General features: G+C 38.3%; 2 protein-coding genes across 2 annotated transcripts; both read right to left on the bottom strand.

Annotated features, from left to right (window-relative positions):
- Nucleotides 1-1,410: 1,410 nt before the first annotated feature.
- LOC128606306 (NACHT, LRR and PYD domains-containing protein 12) lies at nt 1,411-8,793 on the bottom strand. Its single transcript, XM_053622341.1, has 6 exons — nt 8,780-8,793; nt 7,998-8,171; nt 6,965-7,135; nt 3,301-3,471; nt 2,914-3,075; nt 1,411-2,494 (listed from the first exon to the last, which is right to left on the bottom strand). The coding sequence occupies exons 1-6, from the start codon at nt 8,791-8,793 to the stop codon at nt 2,395-2,397; spliced, it is 792 nt and encodes a 263-aa protein (XP_053478316.1). The 3' UTR covers nt 1,411-2,394.
- LOC128606307 (NACHT, LRR and PYD domains-containing protein 12) lies at nt 8,086-24,201 on the bottom strand. The gene is made up of 17 exons (XM_053622342.1): nt 24,131-24,201; nt 22,600-22,710; nt 21,471-21,501; nt 19,862-20,063; nt 19,444-19,592; nt 17,831-18,552; nt 17,466-17,639; nt 15,266-15,442; nt 14,712-14,803; nt 14,276-14,498; nt 12,659-12,826; nt 11,431-11,604; nt 11,150-11,323; nt 10,511-10,684; nt 10,157-10,342; nt 8,566-9,976; nt 8,086-8,171 (listed from the first exon to the last, which is right to left on the bottom strand). The coding sequence occupies exons 1-16, from the start codon at nt 24,199-24,201 to the stop codon at nt 9,751-9,753; spliced, it is 3,054 nt and encodes a 1,017-aa protein (XP_053478317.1). The 3' UTR covers nt 8,086-8,171; nt 8,566-9,750.

Raw genomic sequence — 24,201 nt, forward strand, 5'->3', positions numbered from 1 at the left:
GACATCACAGACCCAACTAATCCATAATGAAATTCGTTGTTCATTATTTTAATAAATGATTATTATTGATTTTAGTGACTAGTAGTTGCAGCTCCAGTCACAACTCATCTGGCAACTTTGACTAATGAAATATTCCTTCCTCCCTTTGATTTGATTGTAGGGATTGCAGATATAATCAGAACATCTATTAAAGATGTAATACAGGCAGATCAGTCTGCCCCCAACCACCCAGTGCTGACTTCTAGCCACCCAGCCCCTCTTCTTGACCAAACAGGAGAGATAAAGGGATCATTTACATAGTCAGGAGAAGCGATTTCATTTGTGCATTTATCTAAGTAAAAATAGAAAGACTTGGTATAAAAATGTAGTGATGAATTTATTTGACTTCAAGTTCACTGGGACTAACTTGCCTATTAATACTTGAGACTTAACTGATATTTGAGGATTAAAAGCTTGGACTTCCAAGCTTTTAAATTTTCTATGTAATAAAATTATAACTTGTTGACACCACAGCTGTTTCTTGCTACCCAATGCCACACCTCTGGACTTTTTTGGCATTCTAGGAGTAAATGGATGTATTCTAATATTTTTTTCATCTTTGCAGAAAAAGTCTGTCACTGACTTCATGAATCCAGTCGCCTTGGATTATGCCCAAAGGTGTGAGGGCTAAAAGAAACTCACCAGGACTTTGATGGACTTCATCTTCACTGTGGAGGAGATGCGACGTGCTCCGTTTCAGGAAAAAAGGGGGATTGTCATGGAGAAAAGATAGAGCCTTGACCAAGGCAAAGTGAATCTAGTAATTGGTAAGCATGCCAGAATGTTGTTAGGGACGGGCATAATGCTGTTGTATCAGCTTGTTATCACACACAAAATGACACTCTTTTTCAATTATTTCATTAGTAACACTACAATAAGGTCCCGTTCGTTAACATTAGTTAATGCACTAGCTAACATGACCTATATTATCTTTACAGCATTTATTAATCGTTGTTAATGTTACTTAATAAAAATACAATTGTTGATTGTTCATGTTAGTTCATAGTGCATTAACTAATGTTAGCAGATACAACTTTTTGATTTTAAGAATGTATTAGTAAATATGGAAATGAACGAACTAAGATGAATAAATGTTGTAGAAGTATTGTTCATTGTTAGTTTGTTAACTAATATTAACAAATGAAACCTTATTGTAAAGTGCTACCATTTCATTACCTTCCTCAATGCAAAGTTAGGTCATAAGCCATTGTAAATAAAATAATACACTCATGGGTCAAACATGGACACCTGTATTACACAATATGAATGAATTAGGCCTCTTTGGCATCTGAATCCAATCTTGTTTGTAAATTTAGTAGAAGTTCATTTAATTTCTTACAGACCATGTAAAAAAGTTCCCAGAGTTATCGGAGACACTGAGATCAAGGCCTGCATGGCACAAAAATTAAAAGACACCATGACACGAGCAGAAAGGTACAGTAAATATCAGAACCTATAGATACTGTGTATACCAAGATACTGATGATTGCATAATTCATAGAATCCAGTTTAGGATGTGTTCTAGGGTTTGCACAGGATCTGTGCTTGTTTATATATTTGACTCTGAATGTGTAGACCAGTCATCATTTGAAAATAACAGAACCAAATCTGAAATACAGATAGAAAAGAAAAGAACCTTTACTTTGACAGAATAGACTGGTGTTCGTACTGAGATAATCTTTCATTTTGTCTTTCAAACCCAAAACGGGGAGCCTGCTGGAGGAGACGCAGCAGAGGACTGAGACAACACACACACAAACACACACAAATAAACAAATAAACTCAACTACAATAAAAAATAAAAGCTCAATTTGAATCCATTTGTTTCAATGTCTTTACTGCAGGAAATATGAGCATAGACCTTACAGAAGAACATGGTGCTGTTTGGCTTGGTAAATTACTGCTTACTCAATGTGTAGCTGTTATTTAAAATGTTTTATAAAAAAATGCAAGTACAAAGACTATTTTGTATTGTACACACCCCCTTGTGTCTTACATGTAATCACACGGGTATCACATGGGAATTTACATGGGATTCACACATTAAACCATGAAAGTGTTCCAAAAACAAATGTTTCCCATGTGCAAAGGGCATGTTTCACGTGTTCCACATACTGCACGTGTCATTTTAACAAGTTTACACACATTAAATGTGATTATGAACATGTGACCACTTCTTACTTTTAAATGCGTTACACTGTATACACACATCATTAACATACAGACATATTCATGTGTTAAATCTCTAACAATAACTGTATAGTTTACTGTCTTGAGGAGGAAGATAAACATCTGAATGTACACTCATCTCTCCTTTTTGTATGTTGTGTACTGTATAGAAAGTGTGATCTAGTACTATTTGTTTTTGGAGGTGGGAGTGCTTGTACACGCTGCTTCCTCTCTGGTGCGTCTAGTACTACTGTGAAGATCCGTTTCACTCGTGGATTTATTATATCTGTAAAATGAAAACATCATTTCTCTTAGCCAGAAGCTATAGTATATCTGTACTTTATTATTAAAATCATATCTCAATAGTTCAACTACATAAACACAAGAAATATGGCATAAAAGTAGAATAAACATGAAGGATGAGATTAGAAGTGCAGTGGTATTTCTGTGTAGAACAGAATCAGATCAGGTCAAAGTGCACTTCTATTAAATCAGATCCTCAGAAAGCTATTAGCATGCAGTGACGAGTTACTGTTGGGTTTAATTCTGATCCTAAATACTGAAGGTATATTCTGTGTGCTTCTGTCAGTACGATTACCAACATGCTGCTGATTTCCATTTACATTACTCTTACACAACACTCTTACACTTACATTATATTCTACAGAAACTACACATTCTGTACTGTGTGTTAAGTTTACTGACCGTATCTGTCCTCCTGAACGCTTCAGTAACTCCTCGAGTTGTGTGACTGAATTTCCCAGTTTATTATCTCTCAGATGCAGATCTTTCAGATGTGAGGAGTTTAACTTCAGAGCTGCAGTCAGAGCAGCACAGCCTCTATCTGTTATACTGCACTTTATTAACCTGCAGAGAGAAAAGTTTTTAGTTTCTTTACCTCACAGGATTAAATAATGATGATGTAGGCATGTATGTAACAATGAGATGCAGAAATATAATAGTAAAGTACTTGTCTACATTGTTATTGTGTATTATAAAGATCTGTGTACGGTCTGTGAAAGACAACTCTAAAGTGTAATCCTGCATCATTATAAAGCTTCATTCAGTGTGTTTCATCACTGAGTTACTCACCACAGTTTCTCCAGTTTACACTCGTGTTTCTTCAGTAGATCACAGAGCTTCTCCACTCCTGAATCTCCTAGTTCACACAGACTCAGATCCAGCTCTCTGATGTGTGATGGATTTGTACAGAGAGCTGAAGCCAAATCAGTGCAGGATTTCTCATTTACACTGTTACATAATCTGCAGAAAAGGAAACAGTGTTTATTCCAACATTAGAGAAAGAAAGGATATAGAAATGACTGAAGTAAGAACACTAACACATTTCTAAATCTCTGGTTTCTGTTTTTCTATCTTATATTCTTTCTTCTGGTTTTTACCAGACTCATAGGGCTGGGTGATAACTGAAATAATAATTATAACCATTAGGGGTTTAACAATATACAACATTTAAATACGATACGATTTCAATACAGAAAAAAGCACTGCCTGAATATGTGCCTTAGGCTTCCATTTTTAAGTGATGAAAATATTTGAGATTATAAAAGGACAATAATTAAAATTTAATGACTGTGTTTATGTTCTAACTCTTAGAAGCGTAAAACAAAACATTAAGTATAATGTAAGAAAATGAAACATATGAAGCGTGGGGCTTTTCTTATTCTTATTCAGAGGAGGAAGTGCAGGTCTGATTAAGTTTAAATGTTTATTACACCTCACATGATACAAGTGATATTTTATGACGAATAGTCGACTTTGTTATTATGTTAAAAATCTCCACCTGCAAATGTATTTATAGCCTTCACCAATCACTGGATTCATCACTTACAGTATTTTTAGTCAGCTGCTGTGTTTTTATTTGTAAGATGTAAATATGAAGACTATAATTATGTAGTAAATTTTGGGTAATATTAGCCTAATCTAAATTGACGAGATGTTTCCTTCCCAAAAAGAGTGATTAGTGTCTGTCAGGGATTAGTGCTGATTACGTGTCAGTCACTGCAGATCAGACATTATCACTTTAGTAGTGCAGAGTAGTGCTGTCACGATCCTGGAGTTTCCAACTTCGATACAATACTTTAAAAAATATCGATATTCCATACCGCGGGGAAAATTCCCACAACATTAAGGGCATAAAATGTTAGATTTTGATTAAAAGATAACTATAACAGGGCTATAACATGACAACGAGGTATATTTTCACATTAATGAAAACTTCTTGAGGTAGTGCACTTGTTCATAAATGTAAATGTATCGTATGAAAATGAATAAATAATTTAAAAGGTAAACAAACAAACAAACAAACAAATAAAATAAATAAATGAAATGAAATAAATAAAATAAATAAATGAAATAGACTTCCCAGTAGTGCAAAGCACCTCAATGCTATAACTACTGTATCTCTCTCACTACTTGTTCCTAATCCCACATCCTCCTCATCACCAGAGTTCAAATACATCTTTATTTAATCTTTATTACTGATAATAAATCTAATCTAGAGAGCAATTAGACACGTTAGTTAGACATTACTAGCTAGGACTGGTAAGAGCTTTGTTCTGGTTAGTGCTTTTTATTATAAAGCTGTTTCATCACATCACTGAGTTACTCACCCCAGTGTCTCCAGTTTACACTCGTGTTTCTTCAGTAGATCACAGAGCTTCTCCACTCCTGAGTCTCCTAGTTTACACCAACTCGGATCCAGCTCTCTGATGTGTGATGGATTTGTACAGAGAGCTGAAGCCAAATCAGTGCAGGATTTCTCATTTACACTCCTCCATAATCTGCAGAAAAGGAAACAGTGTTTATTCCAACATTAGAGAAAGAAAGGATATAGAAATGACTGAAGTAAGAACACGAACACATTTCTAAATCTCTGGTTTCTGTTCTTCTATCTTATATTCTTTCTTCTGGTTTTTACCAGACTCATAGGGCTGGGTGATAACTGAAATAATAATTATAACCATTAGGGGTTTAACAATATACAACATTTAAATACGATACGATTTCAATACAGAAAAAAGCACTGCCTGAATATGTGCCTTAGGCTTCCATTTTTAATTGATGAAAATATTTCATTTCAAAATTCAAAATGTCGGATAAAATAAAAAATTGTCGGACACAATGTCCGGTAAAAATATTAACAGGAAGCAGACGTTAGATAAAGTACACTCGCAACTGCAGACCTACATAAGATCTCTGTCTGCGCTAAATACCTGTTTTAAAGTCTCTCTCCATTTTTTGTTTTTTTAGCGGACCCATTTCACACACACACACACACACACACACACACACACACACACACACACACACACACACACACACACACACACACACTTACAGCCAAGTAAAGCGTTACAGGCAAGCTGCGTTGTCGCTGCGTTGTAGGCAAGAAGATGGAGATTAAAGTAATATAAGGTCGGAGTCTGTAATTTACACACAGCTCAGAAACCAAAATAAAACCCTTTTTGACACAGATTTGATGAGAACAAGGAGAAACTTTGCTGCAGATCGTCACTCGTAAATGTGGTGATGTGGTCAGAAGTACACGCTGCTCGACCTTGTGTAATAACATAAAAAGTCCATGTTACATTTCGCCCTGCGTTACGTCGTTCCCCGCTCTCCCCTACAATAATCACACCTTAATGCTGGTGTTTACGTGATCAGTTCACACTCTTAGAAACGTAAAAACACAACATCAAATATAATGTAAGAAAATGAAACATGCTTAAGCTGTTACTGGTGTGACTCACAAGGGGGTGTGTCTGAAACACAGGGGGCGTGTCTGAAGCACAAGGGGGCGTGTCTGAATCATGGGATTTTCTTATTCTGATGTTATTTAGTCGTTCTGTCAGAGTCACGCAGCTCTCTGTAGCACTACATGTGTTTCTGAGTCCTGCATTCTCCACTACTGAATATGAACTTCACAATCACTGCACTGATTTCTCTCTGTCTCTGTGTGTGTGTGTGTGTGTGTGTGTGTGTGTGTGTGTGTGTGTGTGTGTGTGTGATATTAACTCCAGTGTATTCTACACGTATTTGACAGAATTTTCCAGCTTCTATGTGCAGATGAATGTAGGATCTAGTGCGCTAGTGTATTTTCTTCTGGAAAAACATCACACTCAGGAGAAATGTTTTTTATATCCCAGTACCGTCTCCTGATTCCAGATAAAGAGAAAGTTACTTACTCAGAGGAGGAAGTGTAGGTCTGATTAAGTTTAAATGTTTACAGTATTTTTGGTTAGTTGCTGTGATTTTATTTGTAAGATGTAAGTATGAAGGCTATAAGGCTGAAGTAAATGTAAATAAAATGTAAAAATAATTTGGGTAATATTAGACTAATCTAAATTGACGAGATGTTTTCCTTCCCAAAAAGAGTGATTAGTGTCTGTCAGGGATTAGTGCTGATTACGTGTCAGTCACTGCAGATCAGACATTATCACTTTAGTAGTGCAGAGACAATGTATGTCACTGTTAGAAGATTTGTTGTCTTGCGGTTTGTTTTCTGGTTTAAACTCCGATATAAAGCACTGAGAATGAAAAGAAACTCAGATCAGGAGTCGGGAAAAGCAGATTTAGTGTCTTTCTATATTTTAATCTTTATTACTGATAATAAATCTAATCTAGAGAGCAAGTTAGACACGTTAGTTAGACATTACTAGCTAGGACTGGTAAGAGCTTTGTTCTGGTTAGTGCTTTTTATTATAAAGCTGTTTCATCACATCACTGAGTTACTCACCGCAGTGTCTCCAGTTTACACTCGTGTTTCTTCAGTAGATCACAGAGCTTCTCCACTCCTGAGTCTCCTAGTTTACTCCAACTCAGATCCAGCTCTCTGATGTGTGATGGATTTGTACAGAGAGCTGAAACCAAATCAGTGCAGGATTTCCCACTTACACTGTTCCGTAATCTGCGGAGGGAGAGAAGAAAAGATAACTAGTGCCTTATTAAAAATGAAATCTACATGTATAATGTGTGTTCTGTGGGGTTCAAGTCTGAGTTAGTCATTATGGGTTATTGGGTTATTAGTAATCCATTTAGAATGTACATATTTCCTTAATACTTTCTGAACCCACTGTATGTACCTAATACACTGTAGTTTTATAATAATATTTATAATCATTTAAATATATTAATACATATTCAGAAAGTCTTTCTAAATGAATTATAAATGACTGAAGAATATTAAGCTGCTAAAAGATTATTAGTGTTATAATTAACATTGGGTGGGGGGGCGGGGAGAAACACTGACATGGCCGATCCGGACGGAAATAAAGTCACAGAGGAGCTCCTGTAAAAGAGGAAATTACCCCAGGACCTCATGTACATCTAATCCCATCCAAATAGGGCTATACTTACATCCTACCCTACTCCAAGGCCCCGCCCACACATACAGTATATAGATGTTTTAGAAAATGTATTTTTTCTCTGCACATTGGTCTCCCGTCCACAAAAAAGGTGCTTCCAAGAAATGTATTTGAAAATGGAGAAAGAAAAACTATGTTAACTCTCATCTTCAGTGAGTAGTTTATGGAGCGAGTGAAAGTGAAGTGTGATCATGTGATCCTGCTGAGAGTGCACAGACAGAACGACACTCGCACATGGACGCTTCAATTCACAGCAGCTCACACTCTCTTAATAATCATATTGCTAATAATGTTTCACACGCTGAGGTTGGCCATTGTGCTCTCTGTTAATGACACACTCCACACACCAGCTAATTACAATAATGCATGGAAATACAGATCTACATGTTTATAGTTGTTCCTTACGTAAGTTTCTGCAGTCTGTAATGTGGATCCTGCAGCAGAGCCGAGAGATGCTTCACTTTGACGTGTTCAGGTGTGTTGTTGTTCAGATCCAGCTCCGTGTGCAGTAAGGGGTTTCTTCTGAAAATGTTAGTAAGACACTTGTAGGCTTCCTCTGCATCAGCACTTTTCAACAACCTGTAGAGAAAAATGATATCAGCAGGTTAATAACTGTGTAATGAGAGCAATAAGGAACTGATTGTTATGTGCTTTAGCTGTGCTTCAGTTTGTGTTTTCAGTGTGTATCCTTATCCAGCTATATCTGTTACACAATCAGTGCACACTAATCCTCATTTCTTAATAAAATATTCATTATCAGTCTTTACTCTTACTGTTTATAACTGTTCAAGCACAAAACTCTATCCAGCGCTGTTTCCTGGATAATCAGCAAACCCACTTAACATTACAGTGTGATATAGTGACATCAAATCATTCAAATTAAACCATTCAGCAGAATTAATCATTTTCTAATGCTAAATGCTAAAGTGATAGAAATATAGCTGTTTATGGTTATCTAGATCTTTTTTCTCACCTCAGTGTCTCCAGTGTACAGTGTGGATCCTGTAGTACATCAGTGAGCAGCTTCACTCCTGATGCTCCAGGGTCGTTCCCTCTGAGATCCAGCTCTATCAGGTGTGATGATTTCAGAGCTTCAGCCAGAGCAGCGTATCCTTCCTCTGTTATACTGCAGTCTGAAAGTCTAAGAGGATAAAAGTACAAATAATTATCTTGATTTTTTTATGTACAAAAGCTCTCTCATTCTGGGCAAAAAATAAATGTGAGTAAATAAAAACAAATGATAATTTTGCTCATTTTTGATGATTAAAATAATTTTCTACACTAGAAAACTGTTCTGATAATTTTCTGATTTAGATTTTTTCCAATGTCTGGAGAAAACATGATGAAAACATTATGATAAAACCATAACAGCACATCATTATAATTCATTTTGTGTCTGAAATCTGAGACTTTTGTTCACTGCCAATCCCAAATACACCCATGTAGTGCGACTCCCAAATACACCCATGTAGTGTGACTCCCAAATACACCCATGTAGTGTGACTCCCAAATACACCCACGTAGTGTGACTCCCAAATACACCCACGTAGTGTGACTCCCAAATACACCCATGTAGTGTGACTCCCAAATACACCCATGTAGTGTGACTCCCAAATACACCCATGTAGTGTGACTCCCAAATACACCCATGTAGTGTGACTCCCAAATACACCCATGTAGTGCGACTCCCAAATACACCCATGTAGTGTGACTCCCAAATACACCCATGTAGTGTGACTCCGGCGCTCCAGTGTCTGTGTACGAACAGATGAAGAGGATTTCTGTGAAGTCACAGATCTGTCTCAGGACATGTAAATAAATTTATGGGTAATTATTTAGTTTAGTTTAGTTTATCAGTTATACATTATTTTTTTAGTAATAGATAATTACTTAAACAATAAGTATCAGTTACATGTCTTCACTTTCAGGGAGAAGGAAACAAGGGAATCCCTGACAAACACTGTGTATGTGCGGGACTTGCAGAGTGCCCCTGTGTGCACAGGAACAGAATAAAAATACACACCTGCACACACTAAACTAACACAAACTCCTCTACACTCGCATCACAAAAAAATGAACATAACTAAAACAAACAAACAAACAAACAAACAAACAACAACAATAAAAGATGTACATAATTTAGATAACTGTAGGAGTGTTACATGTAATTACGTGTCTGGATAACGCATGAAGTGTGTATTAGACGTTTCCTCACAGTCTCCAGTTTACAGTCTTTATTCTTCAGTACTGCAGAGAGCAGCTTCACTCCTGAATCCTGAATCCTGTTCTTACTCAGATTCAGCTCCCTCAGGGTGGAGGATTCTGATCTGAGAGCTGTGAGCAGAGCTGAACATCCTTTCTCTGTCAGATTACACTCACTGAGCCTGAAAGCACAATTAATCACACTTAACTGTGGGTTTTTCTTTAGCAGTTCTGTAGCAGAGGGAGGTCTTTTCTCCTCAAACTACTCATCACTACTGAAAAAGACATGGACACTAGATGAATGATTGATAACCTAAAGACAAACCATTCAGCACAGATTTATACATCATTCAATTCCTTACTGAAGTTTTTCAGGTCTGCAGTGTGGATCCTTCAGTAGATCCTTCAGTAAAGCAGAGAGTTGCTCTACTCCTGAGTCTCCTTCTATTTTCCCACTCAGATCCAGATCCGTCTGCAGTATCGGGTTTATACCCAGAACTTCACTCAGATGATCATAAGCTTTCTGTGCATCAGGACTTTTCAGCAACCTGTAGAGAGAGAAAGAACAGAGAAATGCTAACACTAATTATATTTACACCAGTGCAGTGGTACTTTTCAGTAATTGTTTGCTCCATGGTGGAAAACTAAACAGTAAAACTTTACTAATTACTCAGAATTAAGGCTGTATTTTACATGTACTGGGGGAAAGCGCTCACCTCAGTGTCAGTTTACATTCTGTATCATTCATCAAACTCCTAATCTCCGTCATTCCTGAGTCTCCAGGGTCGTTCCCTCTGAGGTCCAGGTTTATCAGGTGTGATGAGCGGTTTGACTTCAGAGCTTTAGCCAGAGCAGTGTATCCTTTCTCTGTTATATTACAGTCTGAAAGTCTGGAGAAGGAGAAGAAAGTTCATCATTCTCGGGTGGGTTTTGGGAAATGTTCATAATGCTTTGTTAACTTGTTCATGAGAATGTTCTTTCATTTAATTTCCAGAAACCCTTCATAACTAATGAAGCACATAAACTTGTTTGTAAATGACATGCGCGTAACAAGTTTTATTCACGTAGAATTTATCTGGAGCTTATCTGGAGCAGATTAACTGATAGTTTGTGACCAGTGTTTATAACATTTCTAGAAGGTTTTCCGTTACTTTTTGTAGCTGCATCTGGTGTTTGCAGGTGATTAAATAGAATTTACTGTATTAATAATAATAATAATGATAATAATACATAAATTTGGTCATTTCAAACAGTAACACTATACATATACTGTCAGAATGTCTTCTTAAAGTCTTCTTAAAGACCTCTGCTCTTCTTTCGGACACTATTAGTTTTATTTTAAGTGATGAAATAACCCCAGTTTCAGCAGTTTGAATTGTTGATTCTTCAGCACACCACAGAGCTCCTTCATTCCTGATCCTCTCAGTGTATTCCCACTCAGCTCCAGCTGTCTCAGGTGTGAGGGGTTTAAACTCAGCGCTGATGCCAGAGCAGCACAACCTTCATTTCTCATCCTGACGTTATTTACCCTGTTTACAGAAAGACAACAAGTAAGAGAAGTATTTTAACTATTTTATATCCATTTTATCTATTATTTTAAATGTAAAATGTAAGGGAATAACTGATGAAAACTAACTTGAGTATCTCAGGTCTGCAGTGTGAATCCTGCAGTAGAGCAGAGAGCTGCTTCACCTCAGAGTCTCCGTTTATTTTCTCACTCACATCGAGTTCTCTCTGCAGCAAGGGGTTCTTATTCAGAACTCTATAAAGTAACTCATAGCCTTCCTGTGCAGCAGGACTTTTCAACAACCTGCAGAGAAAAAACAAGAATATTTTTAGTGTAAACTCACTTTAAATCAGGACATGCATGCATGATCAGGTATGGGGACGTTACGACCTTTACAACGTTACAGCTGAAAAGATATGGTGTGTTTGAAAACCAATCATTGGTTAACTAAAATCACATGTACATGCTCCTATTTGTTGAGTTTATAGTTTATGGTTCAAATTGTTGTTGAAATGAGATTTATTTTGAGTCTTCCAATCAGAAGTAATTCTCACCAGACCCTTGATGCTACCAATAAAATAAAATACATAAAGAAGTCTTATAGAAATTTCACATTGCTGACTGCTACAGACCGTGACTTCTTTTGCATGAAACATGGTTCATCGATCACTGAATTACATTTTATTTTAATGTCTGTATGCAGGTAAGTATAATATTGCTGTAATGCATAGTGGTGCACAAATTTACTGTTAACCTGCTATTAATTCCATTTCTGCAACTAAAATATAGCAGCAGACCGCTCTGGCTCATTCCAAACACTGGGTTTCTTAAAACTAACCAGCAGTTTCGTCATTTTTACTGACAAGGTGGAAACACCACACTTTAAAATTTAGAGTTAGAGTTCTTTTATAATTCACTTTTAGCATACAAACAAATGAAACTGAAGCTTAGTTCATTTACATGCATTATTACACCGCAAGTATAAATGCTGATAAAAGGCAGATGAGATGCATCAAAAAACTGTAATGGAAATGTAACAAAACTGACTTTTATTACATACTAATATTAATATTACTAATACTACATCATGACTTTAAGATTCCTAATTATTTTATGGTACTGCACAATCATTTTGAAAAGCTTATTGAATATGTTATAAAGTTTGTTCATGTTTTAAGCACAGAAACCTTCAGTATACCAGAGCCATTTAAATATTACATCCATCACTGTAGTCAATAACAGATTATTAATAAACGAGGATGTCCAACATGACAATAAGATATAACATAAGCTGTCGAGCCCGATATGTATATTATAAATGATGTATATTAGAAATGAATTGATAATAGCTGTTCACCTCAGTGTCTCCAGTGTACAGTGTGGATCCTGTAGTACATCAGTGAGCAGCTTCACTCCTGATGCTCCAGGGTCGTTCCCTCTGAGATCCAGCTCTATCAGGTGTGATGATTTCAGAGCTTCAGCCAGAGCAGCGTATCCTTCCTCTGTTATACTGCAGTCTGAAAGTCTAAGAGGATAAAAGTACAAATAAATGTCTTGATTTTTTATGTACAAAAGCTCTCTCATTCTGGGCAAAAAATAAATGTGAGTAAATAAAAACAAATTACAATTTTGCTAATTTTTGATGGTTAAAATAATTTTCTACACTAGAAAACTGTTCTGATAATTTTCTGATTTAGATTTTTTCCAATGTCTGGAGAAAACATGATGAAAACATTATGATAAAACCATAACAGCACATCATTATAATTCATTTTGTGTCTGAAATCTGAGACTTTTGTTCACTGCCAATCCCAAATACACCCATGTAGTGTGACTCCCAAATACACCCATGTAGTGTGACTCCCAAATATACCCATGTAGTGTGAGTCCCAAATACACCCACGTAGTGTGACTCCCAAATACACCCATGTAGTGTGACTCCCAAATACACCCATGTAGTGTGACTCCCAAATACACCCATGTAGTGTGAGTTCCAAATACACCCATGTAGTGTGACTCCCAAATACACCCATGTAGTGTGACTCCCAAATACACCCATGTAGTGTGACTCCCAAATATACCCATGTAGTGTGACTCCCAAATACACCCATGTAGTGTGAGTTCCAAATACACCCATGTAGTGTGACTCCCAAATACACCCATGTAGTGTGACTCCCAAATACACCCATGTAGTGTGACTCCGGCGCTCCAGTGTCTGTGTACGAACAGATGAAGAGGATTTCTGTGAAGTCACAGATCTGTCTCAGGACATGTAAATAAATTTATGGGTAATTATTTAGTTTAGTTTAGTTTATCAGTTATACATTATTTTTTTTAGTAATAGATAATTACTTAAACAATAAGTATCAGTTACATGTCTTCACTTTCAGGAAGAAGGAAACAAGGGAATCCCTGACAAACACTGTGTATGTGCGGGACTTGCAGAGTGCCCCTGTGTGCACAGGAACAGAATAAAAATACACACCTGCACACACTAAACTAACACAAACTCCTCTACACTCGCATCACAAAAAAATGAACATAACTAAAACAAACAAACAAACAAACAAACAACAACAATAAAAGATGTACATAATTTAGATAACTGTAGGAGTGTTACATGTAATTACGTGTCTGTCATTACACGACAGTTTTCCACACTGAGACCTCTTTATTCAGTTCACTTCTCTGTCCATCACTGCTATTCATTTCTGCTTTTAGTAAAGATTTCTAGCTAATGTGTGTGTTGTAGAAGGCTGTTAGTGATCTGCTATGCCAGCCATCAGCCTGCTATTGTAACTGCTCATGTAGCACCTGCTGTAAAAACAGTAAGAACGTGGTATTTTTAAACGAGGCTCTTGTGAAACAATCTCACAACTAATAGATAAGATAGTTCACGCATGACCCTGCTGCTGCATTAAAGTGGATCTATCACAGCGTCTGGATAACGGATGAAGTGTGTATTAGACGTTACCTCACAGTCTCCAGTTTACAGTCTTTATTCTTCAGTTCTGCAGAGAGCAGCTTCACTCCTGAATCCTGAATCCTGTTCTCACTCAGATTCAGCTCCCTCAGGGTGGAGGATTCTGATCTGAGAGCTGTGAGCAGAGCTGAACATCCTTTCTCTGTCAGATTACACTCACTGAGCCTGAAAGCACAATTAATCACACTTAACTGTGGGTTTTTCTTTAGCAGTTCTGTAGCAGAGGGAGGTCTTTTCTCCTCAAACTACTCATCACTACTGAAAAAGACATGGACACTAGATGAATGATTGATAACCTAAAGACAAACCATTCAGCACAGATTTATACATCATTCAATTCCTTACTGAAGTTTTTCAGGTCTGCAGTGTGGATCCTTCAGTAAAGCAGAGAGTTGCTCTACTCCTGAGTCTCCTTCTATTTTCCCACTCAGATCCAGATCCGTCTGCAGTATCGGGTTTATACCCAGAACTTCACTCAGATGATCATAAGCTTTCTGTGCATCAGGACTTTTCAGCAACCTGTAGAGAGAGAAAGAACAGAGAAATGCTAACACTAATTATATTTACACCAATGCAGTGGTACTTTTATTTAGTAAATGTCCAGTCCACAATGGTGGAAATAGTCTAACACTACTCCTAAACATTAGTACACTTACTTCAGCACTTTTCTTGCTTAAAATATCTTACTTCGGTTTATAATTGGAATTAATATTGGAATAAAATGAAGTAATTAAAAAATATTAAAAGTCCATGTAAGCGTGTACGTGTGTAGTGCACTTGGGGCAGTGGAGGATTAGTAGAAAAGAATTGTACTGTATGTAATGTACACGTGGCAAAGTGTTTGTTCTTCAGAGATATGTACTGATCAGCTATACAGTGGTGTAAACAGAGAAACTGAAGCAGTCTGACCAGTGTTACTAATCAACAGAAATTACTCAGAATTTAAGGCTGGATTTTACAAATTCTGGGAAAAAAACTCACCTCAGTGTCTTCATTTTACATTTTGGATCATTTATTAAATTCCTGAGCTGCTTCATTCCTGAGTCTCCAGGGTCGTTCCCTCTGAGGTCCAGCTCTATCAGGTGTGATGAGGGGTTTGATTTCAGAGCTTCAGCCAGAGCAGCGTATCCTTCCTGTTTAATATTACAGTCTGAAAGTCTGGAGAAAGAGGAGAAATGTTTAGTTTAAAAACAGTAACATGGGCTCCTGTGTGGTGCAACAGGAAAAGCGCTCGCCCTAACACCACGAGACTGAGAGATTGAACCTCTGTAATGCCACAGCCATCTGTGGACGGGAGCCAAAGGAACAAAACTAGCCATGCTCTCAGGATGGGAGGGGCATACTGTCTCTCCCCTGTCAATCACAGTGACACTAGCCAATCGTGGGCATTTGTGAGGTCTTGTATGCAGAAGAGGGCAGATAGCACTTTCCTCTGAGTGTGTTACGCTGCCTTATGACGCAGCATGAGCAGCAGTTTGAAAAGATGTGGTTGGCTTCACGTATCTGGGAGGTGCCACCTGTTAGCCTGAAACTAGCTAAGCTGTCATGTGATAGGGGAGATGTGTCTATCTGGTGGGTTAGAACTGGAAGGTGACCAAACTGGGAAGAACATTACACAAACAAAAACCACAAACCTAACTACTCTGATGATGACTAATCCGTTCCTGAATATTATAAATATGTTTAAAGTGATGTCATTCCACCTCCTTTGCTACTACTGCCAAAGAGAAGAAGATTAGGTGCAGAAATCAGAACACACACCTGAGTCTCTCAGGTCTGCAGTGTGGATCCTTCAGTAGAGCAGAGAGCTGCTTCACTCCTGAGTCTCCAGATATTTTCCCACTCAGATCCAGTTCTCTCTGCAGTAAAGGGTTTGGACCCAGAACTTCAGTTAAAGAAGCACACGCTTCCTCTGCCTCACTTTTCAACAGACTGCAGAGAAAACACACAATACAGTTACACCTACAGGTGTAGGTCGGGGGTCAGGCTCAAACTGTGCCCGGGCCACATCAGTATTTTTGTGAGACCCTGAAGGACCGTAACTGAAGTCTTTATATATTCTTTTACTTATTTAACATGTTCTGTCAATTACCACAGATAACCTAGACTGTAAAATAATAGAATATGATATTTGTAAGGAAAAGAAGGGCTAAAGAAAAGAAAGAAACTATTAAAGTGTGCACACTATTAGGTATTAACTTTTATACTGATTGTATAAAATGTTTCTATAAATGCATTCCTTTCTTTATCACATTTTATTGGATAGCAGCTGCTATGATAAGAAAATGTATTTTACAGTAATGTTACCAATTTAACTGTACAGATTAGAAAAACAATCATGGTTTTATCTTGTATATTTCCTCATCTCTCAGAAATGAATTTCAGGTCACATCACTGCCACACAACACACGACTGGTTGTTAGACGCGAGTGTGAATGATATAAAGAGCAGCACACAGGTGTTGATTGTAATCTGTGTTTCAGCTCTGTGACAGGAGTCAGTGCACGCTGTACAATGGCAGTCGCTACACTACAGGTCTGCTGTGAATTCTGAATAGTGTCACAGTGTTGAGCAGTAGTGTGTTACAGGCCGTTTCAGTATTTTATTAGTTTATGTGGATCAAATGAAACGAGGCTGCAGGCCAGATTCAGATCCTATTTACCACACACGTACTTGCGTAACATCTAAATTATAAACATATTTAATATTTAATGGTGACACAATCATGAACACATTTTCATGAATATTTTCTTCACAATAATAATGATAATAACGTATTTGTTATGTATAATTTGCTCACCTCAGTGTCTCCAGTGTACAGTGTGGATCCTGTAGTACATCAGTGAGCAGCTTCACTCCTGATGCTCCAGGGTCGTTCCCTCTGAGATCCAGCTCTATCAGGTGTGATGATTTCAGAGCTTCAGCCAGAGCAGCGTATCCTTCCTCTGTTATACTGCAGTCTGAAAGTCTAAACGAAGGACAAAATAAATCCTTGCTTATTATTCCACTTCTGCAGATACATTTTTATAGTTCATGCACTTAGCACCGACCCCCATCATATTCTGTTTTTCCTGCTGTGAGTTTCTTGTTAGTAATGTTGGCAGCTCTGCAACAAGTAAAGCTAGAGATGTTGTATAATGTACAAACATTCTCTCTCTCTCAACAGGAGAGATGAACTGACCTCAGTTTCTCCAGGTTACAGTTTGGACTCTTCAGTCCAGCACAAAGCAGCTTCACTCCTGAGTCCTCCAGAGGATTACTGCTGAGATCCACCTCAGTCAGCTTGGAGGATTCTGAGCTGAGAACTGTGTGTAAAGCCGAGCAGCTTCTCTCCGTCAGGTTACACTCACTGAGCCTGAAAGGAGAAAATGTCACATCAGAAAATGTATCAGATGTTGGTATCGGTACCAGTATCAGTAACAACGCACCCCTATTTAGGATGAATAAATTATAAAGAGTAGTTAGGCGTACTGCTGTGAAATCCAGTCAGAACAGCTCCTCTCATTCTTAAACACTGAGTTTAATAGAGAAACAGCTTTTACTTACAGAACTCTTGTGGCTTCCCGGACGACTGGTAGCAGTCTCTTAAAGCATTCATCTGACTTTATGAACTTCTGTAGCTCAAACACTTCCAGATCCTCCTCTGATGTCAGCAACACAAAGACCAGAGCAGACCACTGAGCAGGTGAGAGTTCAGCTTCAGAGAGACGTCCTGAGCTCATGTAGCTTTGGATCTCTTTCACTAGTGAATCATCATGTAACTCGTTCAGACAGTAGAACAGATTGATGGATCTCTCTGGAGATGGATTGTGTTCAAACTTGAACTTGATGTACTCAACTATGTCCTTCTGACAGTCAGAGCTGTTTCCTTTGTGTGTCAGCAGACCTCGAATGAGCTCCTGATTAGACTCCACTGAGAGGCCCAGAAGGAAGCGGAGGAAAAGGTCCAAGTGTCCGTTGTCACTCTGTAAGGCCTGATCCACTGCACTCTTGAGGAAGTCAGACATTTCTGATCTGTTGAAAAGACCAGAAAGATCAGTGGTTTGTTCTTTTGTTGGGTTTTTGTCAAGGAAGCAGAGAAATGCATATAATGCAGCCAAAAACTCCTGAACACTCAGATGCACAAAGCTGAACATCTTCCCCAGGTGGAGTCCAGACTCTGTCCTGAAGATTTGGGTACACACTCCTGAGTACACTGCCACTTCTCTGACATCAATGCCACACTCTCTCAGGTCTTCCTCGTAGAACATCAGGTTTCCTTTCTCCAGCTGTTGGAAAGCCAGTTTTCCCAGTGCCAGGATACTCTCTCTGGCCTGGGGAATGTCAAGGTCACATTTCTGATGGTACTTTTGGTCCTTGTGTTTGATCTGAAAGATCAGGAAGTGTGTGAACATTTGAGTCAGAGTCTTGGGGATCTCTCCAATCTCTGCTTCACCCAACATTCTCTCTAGAACAGTGGCTGAGATCCAGCAGAAGACTGGGATGTGACACATGATGTAGAGGCTTCTGGAAGACTTCATGTGTGAGATGATTTTATTGGACAGGCTCCGATCACTGATCCTCTTACTGAAGTACTCCTCTTTCTGAGGATCACTGAACCCTCGTACCTCTGTTACCTGGGCTACACACTCAGGAGGGATCTGATTGGCTGCTGCTGGTCGAGTGGTTATCCAGAGGTGAGCAGAGGGAAGCAGATTCCCCTTGATGAGGTTTGTCAGCAGCACATCCACTGAGACTGACTCTGTCACATCACACAACATCTCATTCTTCTGGAAATTTAGAGGAAGTCGACACTCATCCAGACCATCAAAGATGAACAGGACTTTGTAGGTGTCACTGTCTATTACTTCCAAGTCCTTAATGTCAGGGAAAAACTGATGAAGAAGGCTCATCAGACTGAAGGTCCCCTGCTTCACCAAATTCAGCTCTCTAAAGGGAAGTGGAAACATGAAGGTGACGTCCTGATTCTCTTTCCCTTCAGCCCAGTCCAGAATGAACTTCTGCACAGAGACTGTTTTTCCAATTCCAGCTACTCCTTTAGTCAGCACACTTCTGATGGACTTGTCTTTAAAGAGATCATTACATTTGATGGGTGTCTCCTCTGCTGCTGGTCTCCTGGACGCTGTCTCAATCTGTCTCACCTCATGTTCTTTATTGACGTCTCCACTCCCACCCTCTGTGACGTAGAGCTCTGTGTAGATCTGATTCAGAAGTGTTGATGTCCCATGCTGTGAGATTCCTTCATTAATTCTTTTACATTTATCTAGAAGTCTGGATTTGAGCTTCCGCTGATACACAGAGGCCAGCTCTAACAAACAGGAAAAATGTGATGGTCATTATTGTAATGTATGGATACTATCCACAGTGTGAAGATCAATATTAGTCACAAACTGGAATTCATTCCTAATAAATACATAAATATGATGTAAAAGAACCAAAACATTAGGATTATCTCTGGGTCATTTATTTGATTAAAAAACTGTATTCATTAGGATAAAAATCAGTATGAAAATATAGACCAGTGGCCCAGTGTGTAATTTAAAGTGATAGAATATTGTAATAATCCAAAGCTCTTACTGATCTGCAGTGTGTGAGCGAGATCTTTCTGCTTCATGTTCTTCAGGATGTGCAGTGTGATCTTCAGCACACCCTCTCTGAAACAGTGCAGGTCCTCCTCCTCCTCCTCCTCCTCAGAGCATGCTGGGAAATCAGCACTCAGTAGCTTCTTGAACCTGTTCAGCTCATTCTTCAACAGAGTGATGACTTTGTGCTCCAGCTCCTGATTTAAACAACACAATAACATCAAATTACTAAATAAATCAATAAAAATGCTACATAATCTGTTATATGATTTTACACCACATTGCTGGTGAATTCTGGATTCTGATTGGTCAGAAGGTGTTAACTGGATTCATTTTCTCATTCTAATATGTTTCTATAGTAACAGCTGATTTACAGGGACTTGTACGGAGAACGCTCCACATAAATAGATTTTAAAAATATGAGTAATTGTTAATATAGTAAAGTTTTCTGTAAGGAGATGTTTATTTAACATTTATGGAAGGAGTCTCCAGTGTCAGCACTTTGTACGTCAGAGGTAAAGCTGTAACTTTAAAACAGACTGAAATGCACTTTTGTCTGATTACACATAATGCTGCTGTAACTGTAAACTGTTTACTATAAACTTCACTGTAAATTACTTTAATCTACTTTTTAATTTCTAAAGGAGTGTATATTAATTACACACACACACACACACACACACACACCTTGAATATGGACTCCATCTGATTTCTGCAGTCGATTTTTGGTTTCTGTTTTTGGTTTCTGTGGATAAACAAACATTGTAAATTATTCCTTTTTTTAAACCTCAGCACACATCCTACAGCTCTGATCCACACAGCTGTGATATCTGAACCCCTGAAACTCCACACACACACTCGGCTCTTATCATGGGAGAACTGGCTTCGGGCACAGGAAAGGCAGCAATGGCACTATAATGTGTGTTTCCAGTTGGGACAATTTGCACCAGGAGATAAAGCACTTGTATACCTTCTCACCTCTAGCTCCTAATTACTTATGATTACTGACAAGCAGCAAGAGTCCTTCAAGGTCACATGTTGGGTTGGGGAAGTCGGCTATGAGAGGGGATAAATATGGTAGATTCACCACCACAATTTCCTCAGACAGTGGTGGTTCCTGTTGCTCTGGCAATGATGGTGGCAGAGAGAGATGAGCTGTGGCTCAGTGCAAAAACAGTGGATCTCACTCAGAACCCATTTGGACACCATCTCTAATCCTCGTATGGAGCAATTTGGACACTAGGTTAGGTTTGGGTGTTGCACTGATCTAATGGAACACAACACTGAGACTTCTCTGACCTCTAACCACACCCCCTTTGTGTGTGTCCAGCCGTACTGCTTACAGGAACACAAAAGAAAAGTGGTTCAGGATGAATTGTGAAAATGCTAGCTATTAGCATTAAATAAAGCTGTCCTACAGTGGCTGGAACAGCCCAAGACTGAGTGCTCAGTCACGCCTTGTACTGACGAGCTTCTGGAACGCCTGGGTACAGCTCGTTTTTATTCTATCCTGGAGTTTACCAAGGGCTATTGGCAGATTCCCTTATTGACAAACTTGTCCTTTTCTACCCAGAAACCACAGGGGTGCTAACTTTTGCACTCACGTGTAGGCATAGCACATACAGTATATTAAACCTACATGACACAAGACAAGAATAAGTGAGAAGAAGAGAGGAATACCTTTCCACAGAGGATGTTCCATCTTTAAATTTGAGAGGAGGCTGCATTGAGTGGTCACTCTTATACGACACGCAGCTGGATACAGGTGAGAGACGCCTTTCCTTAGTTTCACTAGAACGAAGAAAAAGTTGTTTTAGATATTTTATCTATAAATATAGTGATTTATATCTTAGGATGACATTATGTAAATACAGCTACAGAATTTCATACTTCTTTACATATCCTCATTTGAAAGGAGCCATGTCCAGAGCGCAGTCAGTCATTACACTGCACATCTGGAGCAGAGCAGAATAAACACCTTGCTTGAAGGACTCTCAGGGGCTTGGTATCTTGGCAGTATGGGATTTATATTTTCAACCTTCTGATCAGTAGTCTAGAGTCTTGAGCACTGAGACACCACTGTCCTAACTATGCTAATGTACACTTACTGTTAGAAAGGCTTAATACCCTAACAGTGTGCTGGGCTTTAATGACTAAGTGCTTATTAGAACCGCTGGCTCCTTTAGGCCAAGACACCGCCATTATGAGCGGCTTTAGAGAGGAGAACACATGGGGCTCTCCTGGATGTGGTGCAGCTAGCAAACAGACATATTTTTGGGAGAGGTGCTGTCCAAAGTAAATTTACTAAAGTGTAGTAACAGTTTCACAGTCAGTTATGTTGTGTAACTATATCATTAGAGAGAAATTCATCAAATCCATGTTCCAAATCAGATGCCAGAGTGATATAACTGGTCCATTGCTGCTTTATTTAAAGTCTCCAGAGTGCCTAATGGGGTACAGTAGTGTGTCATCAACGTCCCAGTGACGGAACATCATGACGTGATCGAGGTATTTAGTGGCCACGTGGCCTGCTAAACTCCTGGTGCCTTTCAAGGTAGATAATTATGTGCTGGAGTGCATTATAATGCATTAAAAGTACATGTTCGACTACTTCTAAAACTTCCTTCATTTAACACCATCTCATATCTCATGTTATGAATAGGAAGAACATGAATAAATATGAATAGGAACAAATGAGAGGCTGTGATTTTAATGAGCAGGATAAAGGAATACCTGTCCACAGAGGATGTTCCACCTTTAAAGTCGGGAGGAGTTGGCAGTGAGCGGTCACTCTTAAAGGACACACAGCTGGATACGGGAGAATTTGACCTTTCCACAGTTCCACTAAAGAGTAGAGGAAAAATTGCTTTAACAATTCGAACACTGTGATGCAGATCTCAGGATGCTTCCTGACTCCCTCAGATTGTATAATTATTAATCAGCTGCTAAAGCAATAATGCTGCCATATATAACTTTTGCCCACTGACTTCCTGAGTGCAGTTCTGTAAATCACCTAACAAGAGAATTATTATTATATTACTATTATTATTATTAGGGGATTATTATAAATAGTGTTACAACTAGAACAAATTTTCATAGCAGTTCATACGAGCTGTGAATATGATAGCAGTAATTTAAAGATTTACTAATTAATATTAAATCAAGTAAATTCAGCACTAAATAACATTATATTGAAGCTAACATCAATTCTCCTGTCTGGAGTCATTTCTAAAGATGTTCAGGGAACTGAATGAGAAGAAGAAAGAGGAATGTTTCTACCTTTTCTTAATTCCACTAAAGAACAGAAAGAAAGGTACTTAAGCAGTTAATGTAGTAAATTGTGGGGACCTCAGGGTGCTAAACCCCTTCAAACTGTATAAACTGCTAAACCCCTCACACTGTGTAAAGTCCTCAGGAAATAAAATTTGTTTTAAAGCCTCCTGGTGTCTTGTGATGCTTTGATTTGATTCCAGTCAGTTGCTCTCTAGAACACGTTTGTCCCATCTCATAAACAACCTGGACTTTCACTCTACAGTAGCAGCTAGTTATCATCAAACATTTGCAGCTTCCTGCATGTTATTCTCACTACAGCTATCCACTGTGTGTGGAAAGATGGCTGCAGTTTGTGTGTGTGTGTGTGTGTGTGTGTGTGTGTGTGTTAGCGAGTGAAAGAGATTTCTCTAAAAAGACTTTATTTGAGACTTTCTGTTTTAAAAGTAAATACATCAACATACAGAAACAGATTATGACTCTCATACTATTTCAAGGTCTCTTTTTTTAAATTGTCATTAATTATTACATTACTCTGACTTTATCACGCAACTCTACTGGTCTTGGTTCTGTTGGTTCTGTTCACAGAGATTTCCGGACCTGTTCTTTCAGTTTAACAGTTTTATTTTTTTAAACACACTCGTATACTTCCTACTAGCATACATTTGATCATAACATGTAAAACCCTCGCATTTAACCGTTACCAGTATGTTGCTAGTTCATTACTAGTTTTCAGATTTGGTCCCATTTGTTGACCATTTATTAAGCGTCTCACAATGCTCACTTTTTTTTTAAAACATTTTTTAAACACTGCTTTAAAAAATAATAACATTAAATTCAGTACAATATTTCAGTCAGACCCTCCTCGATTCAGAACTTTTAACACATCCTTTATAAATATTTAGGTTAGTATATGTAAATTTCCTTTTTTAAAATTTAGAACAATCAAAGGTATCAGTAGATTACATCACATTTTTGCATTCTACATGCTTACCTTTGGATCTTGTGCTGCTCCTCTTGATGACTCATTTCAGATCTTCTGAGTTCCTCACACTCCCCCGACAT

This window comes from Ictalurus furcatus, chromosome 4 (assembly GCF_023375685.1).
Source record: "Ictalurus furcatus strain D&B chromosome 4, Billie_1.0, whole genome shotgun sequence".
NCBI classification, from domain to species: domain Eukaryota; kingdom Metazoa; phylum Chordata; class Actinopteri; order Siluriformes; family Ictaluridae; genus Ictalurus; species Ictalurus furcatus.

Coding starts and splice junctions, on each gene's coding strand:
- LOC128606306 (XM_053622341.1), bottom strand. Junction 7,136..7,997: donor TACAGACTGCAGAAACTTAC/GTAAGGAACAAC, acceptor CTCCCTCCGCAG/ATTACGGAACAGTGTAAGTG. Junction 2,495..2,913: donor CGTTCAGGAGGACAGATACG/GTCAGTAAACTT, acceptor TTCATTTTACAG/ATATAATAAATCCACGAGTG.
- LOC128606307 (XM_053622342.1), bottom strand. CDS start 24,201: ATGTCGGGGGAGTGTGAGGAACTCAGAAGATCTGAAATGAGTCATCAA. Junction 14,499..14,711: donor GCAGACGGATCTGGATCTGA/GTGGGAAAATAG, acceptor CCTCTGCTACAG/AACTGCTAAAGAAAAACCCA. Junction 11,605..12,658: donor TGTACACTGGAGACACTGAG/GTGAACAGCTAT, acceptor TTTTCTCTGCAG/GTTGTTGAAAAGTCCTGCTG.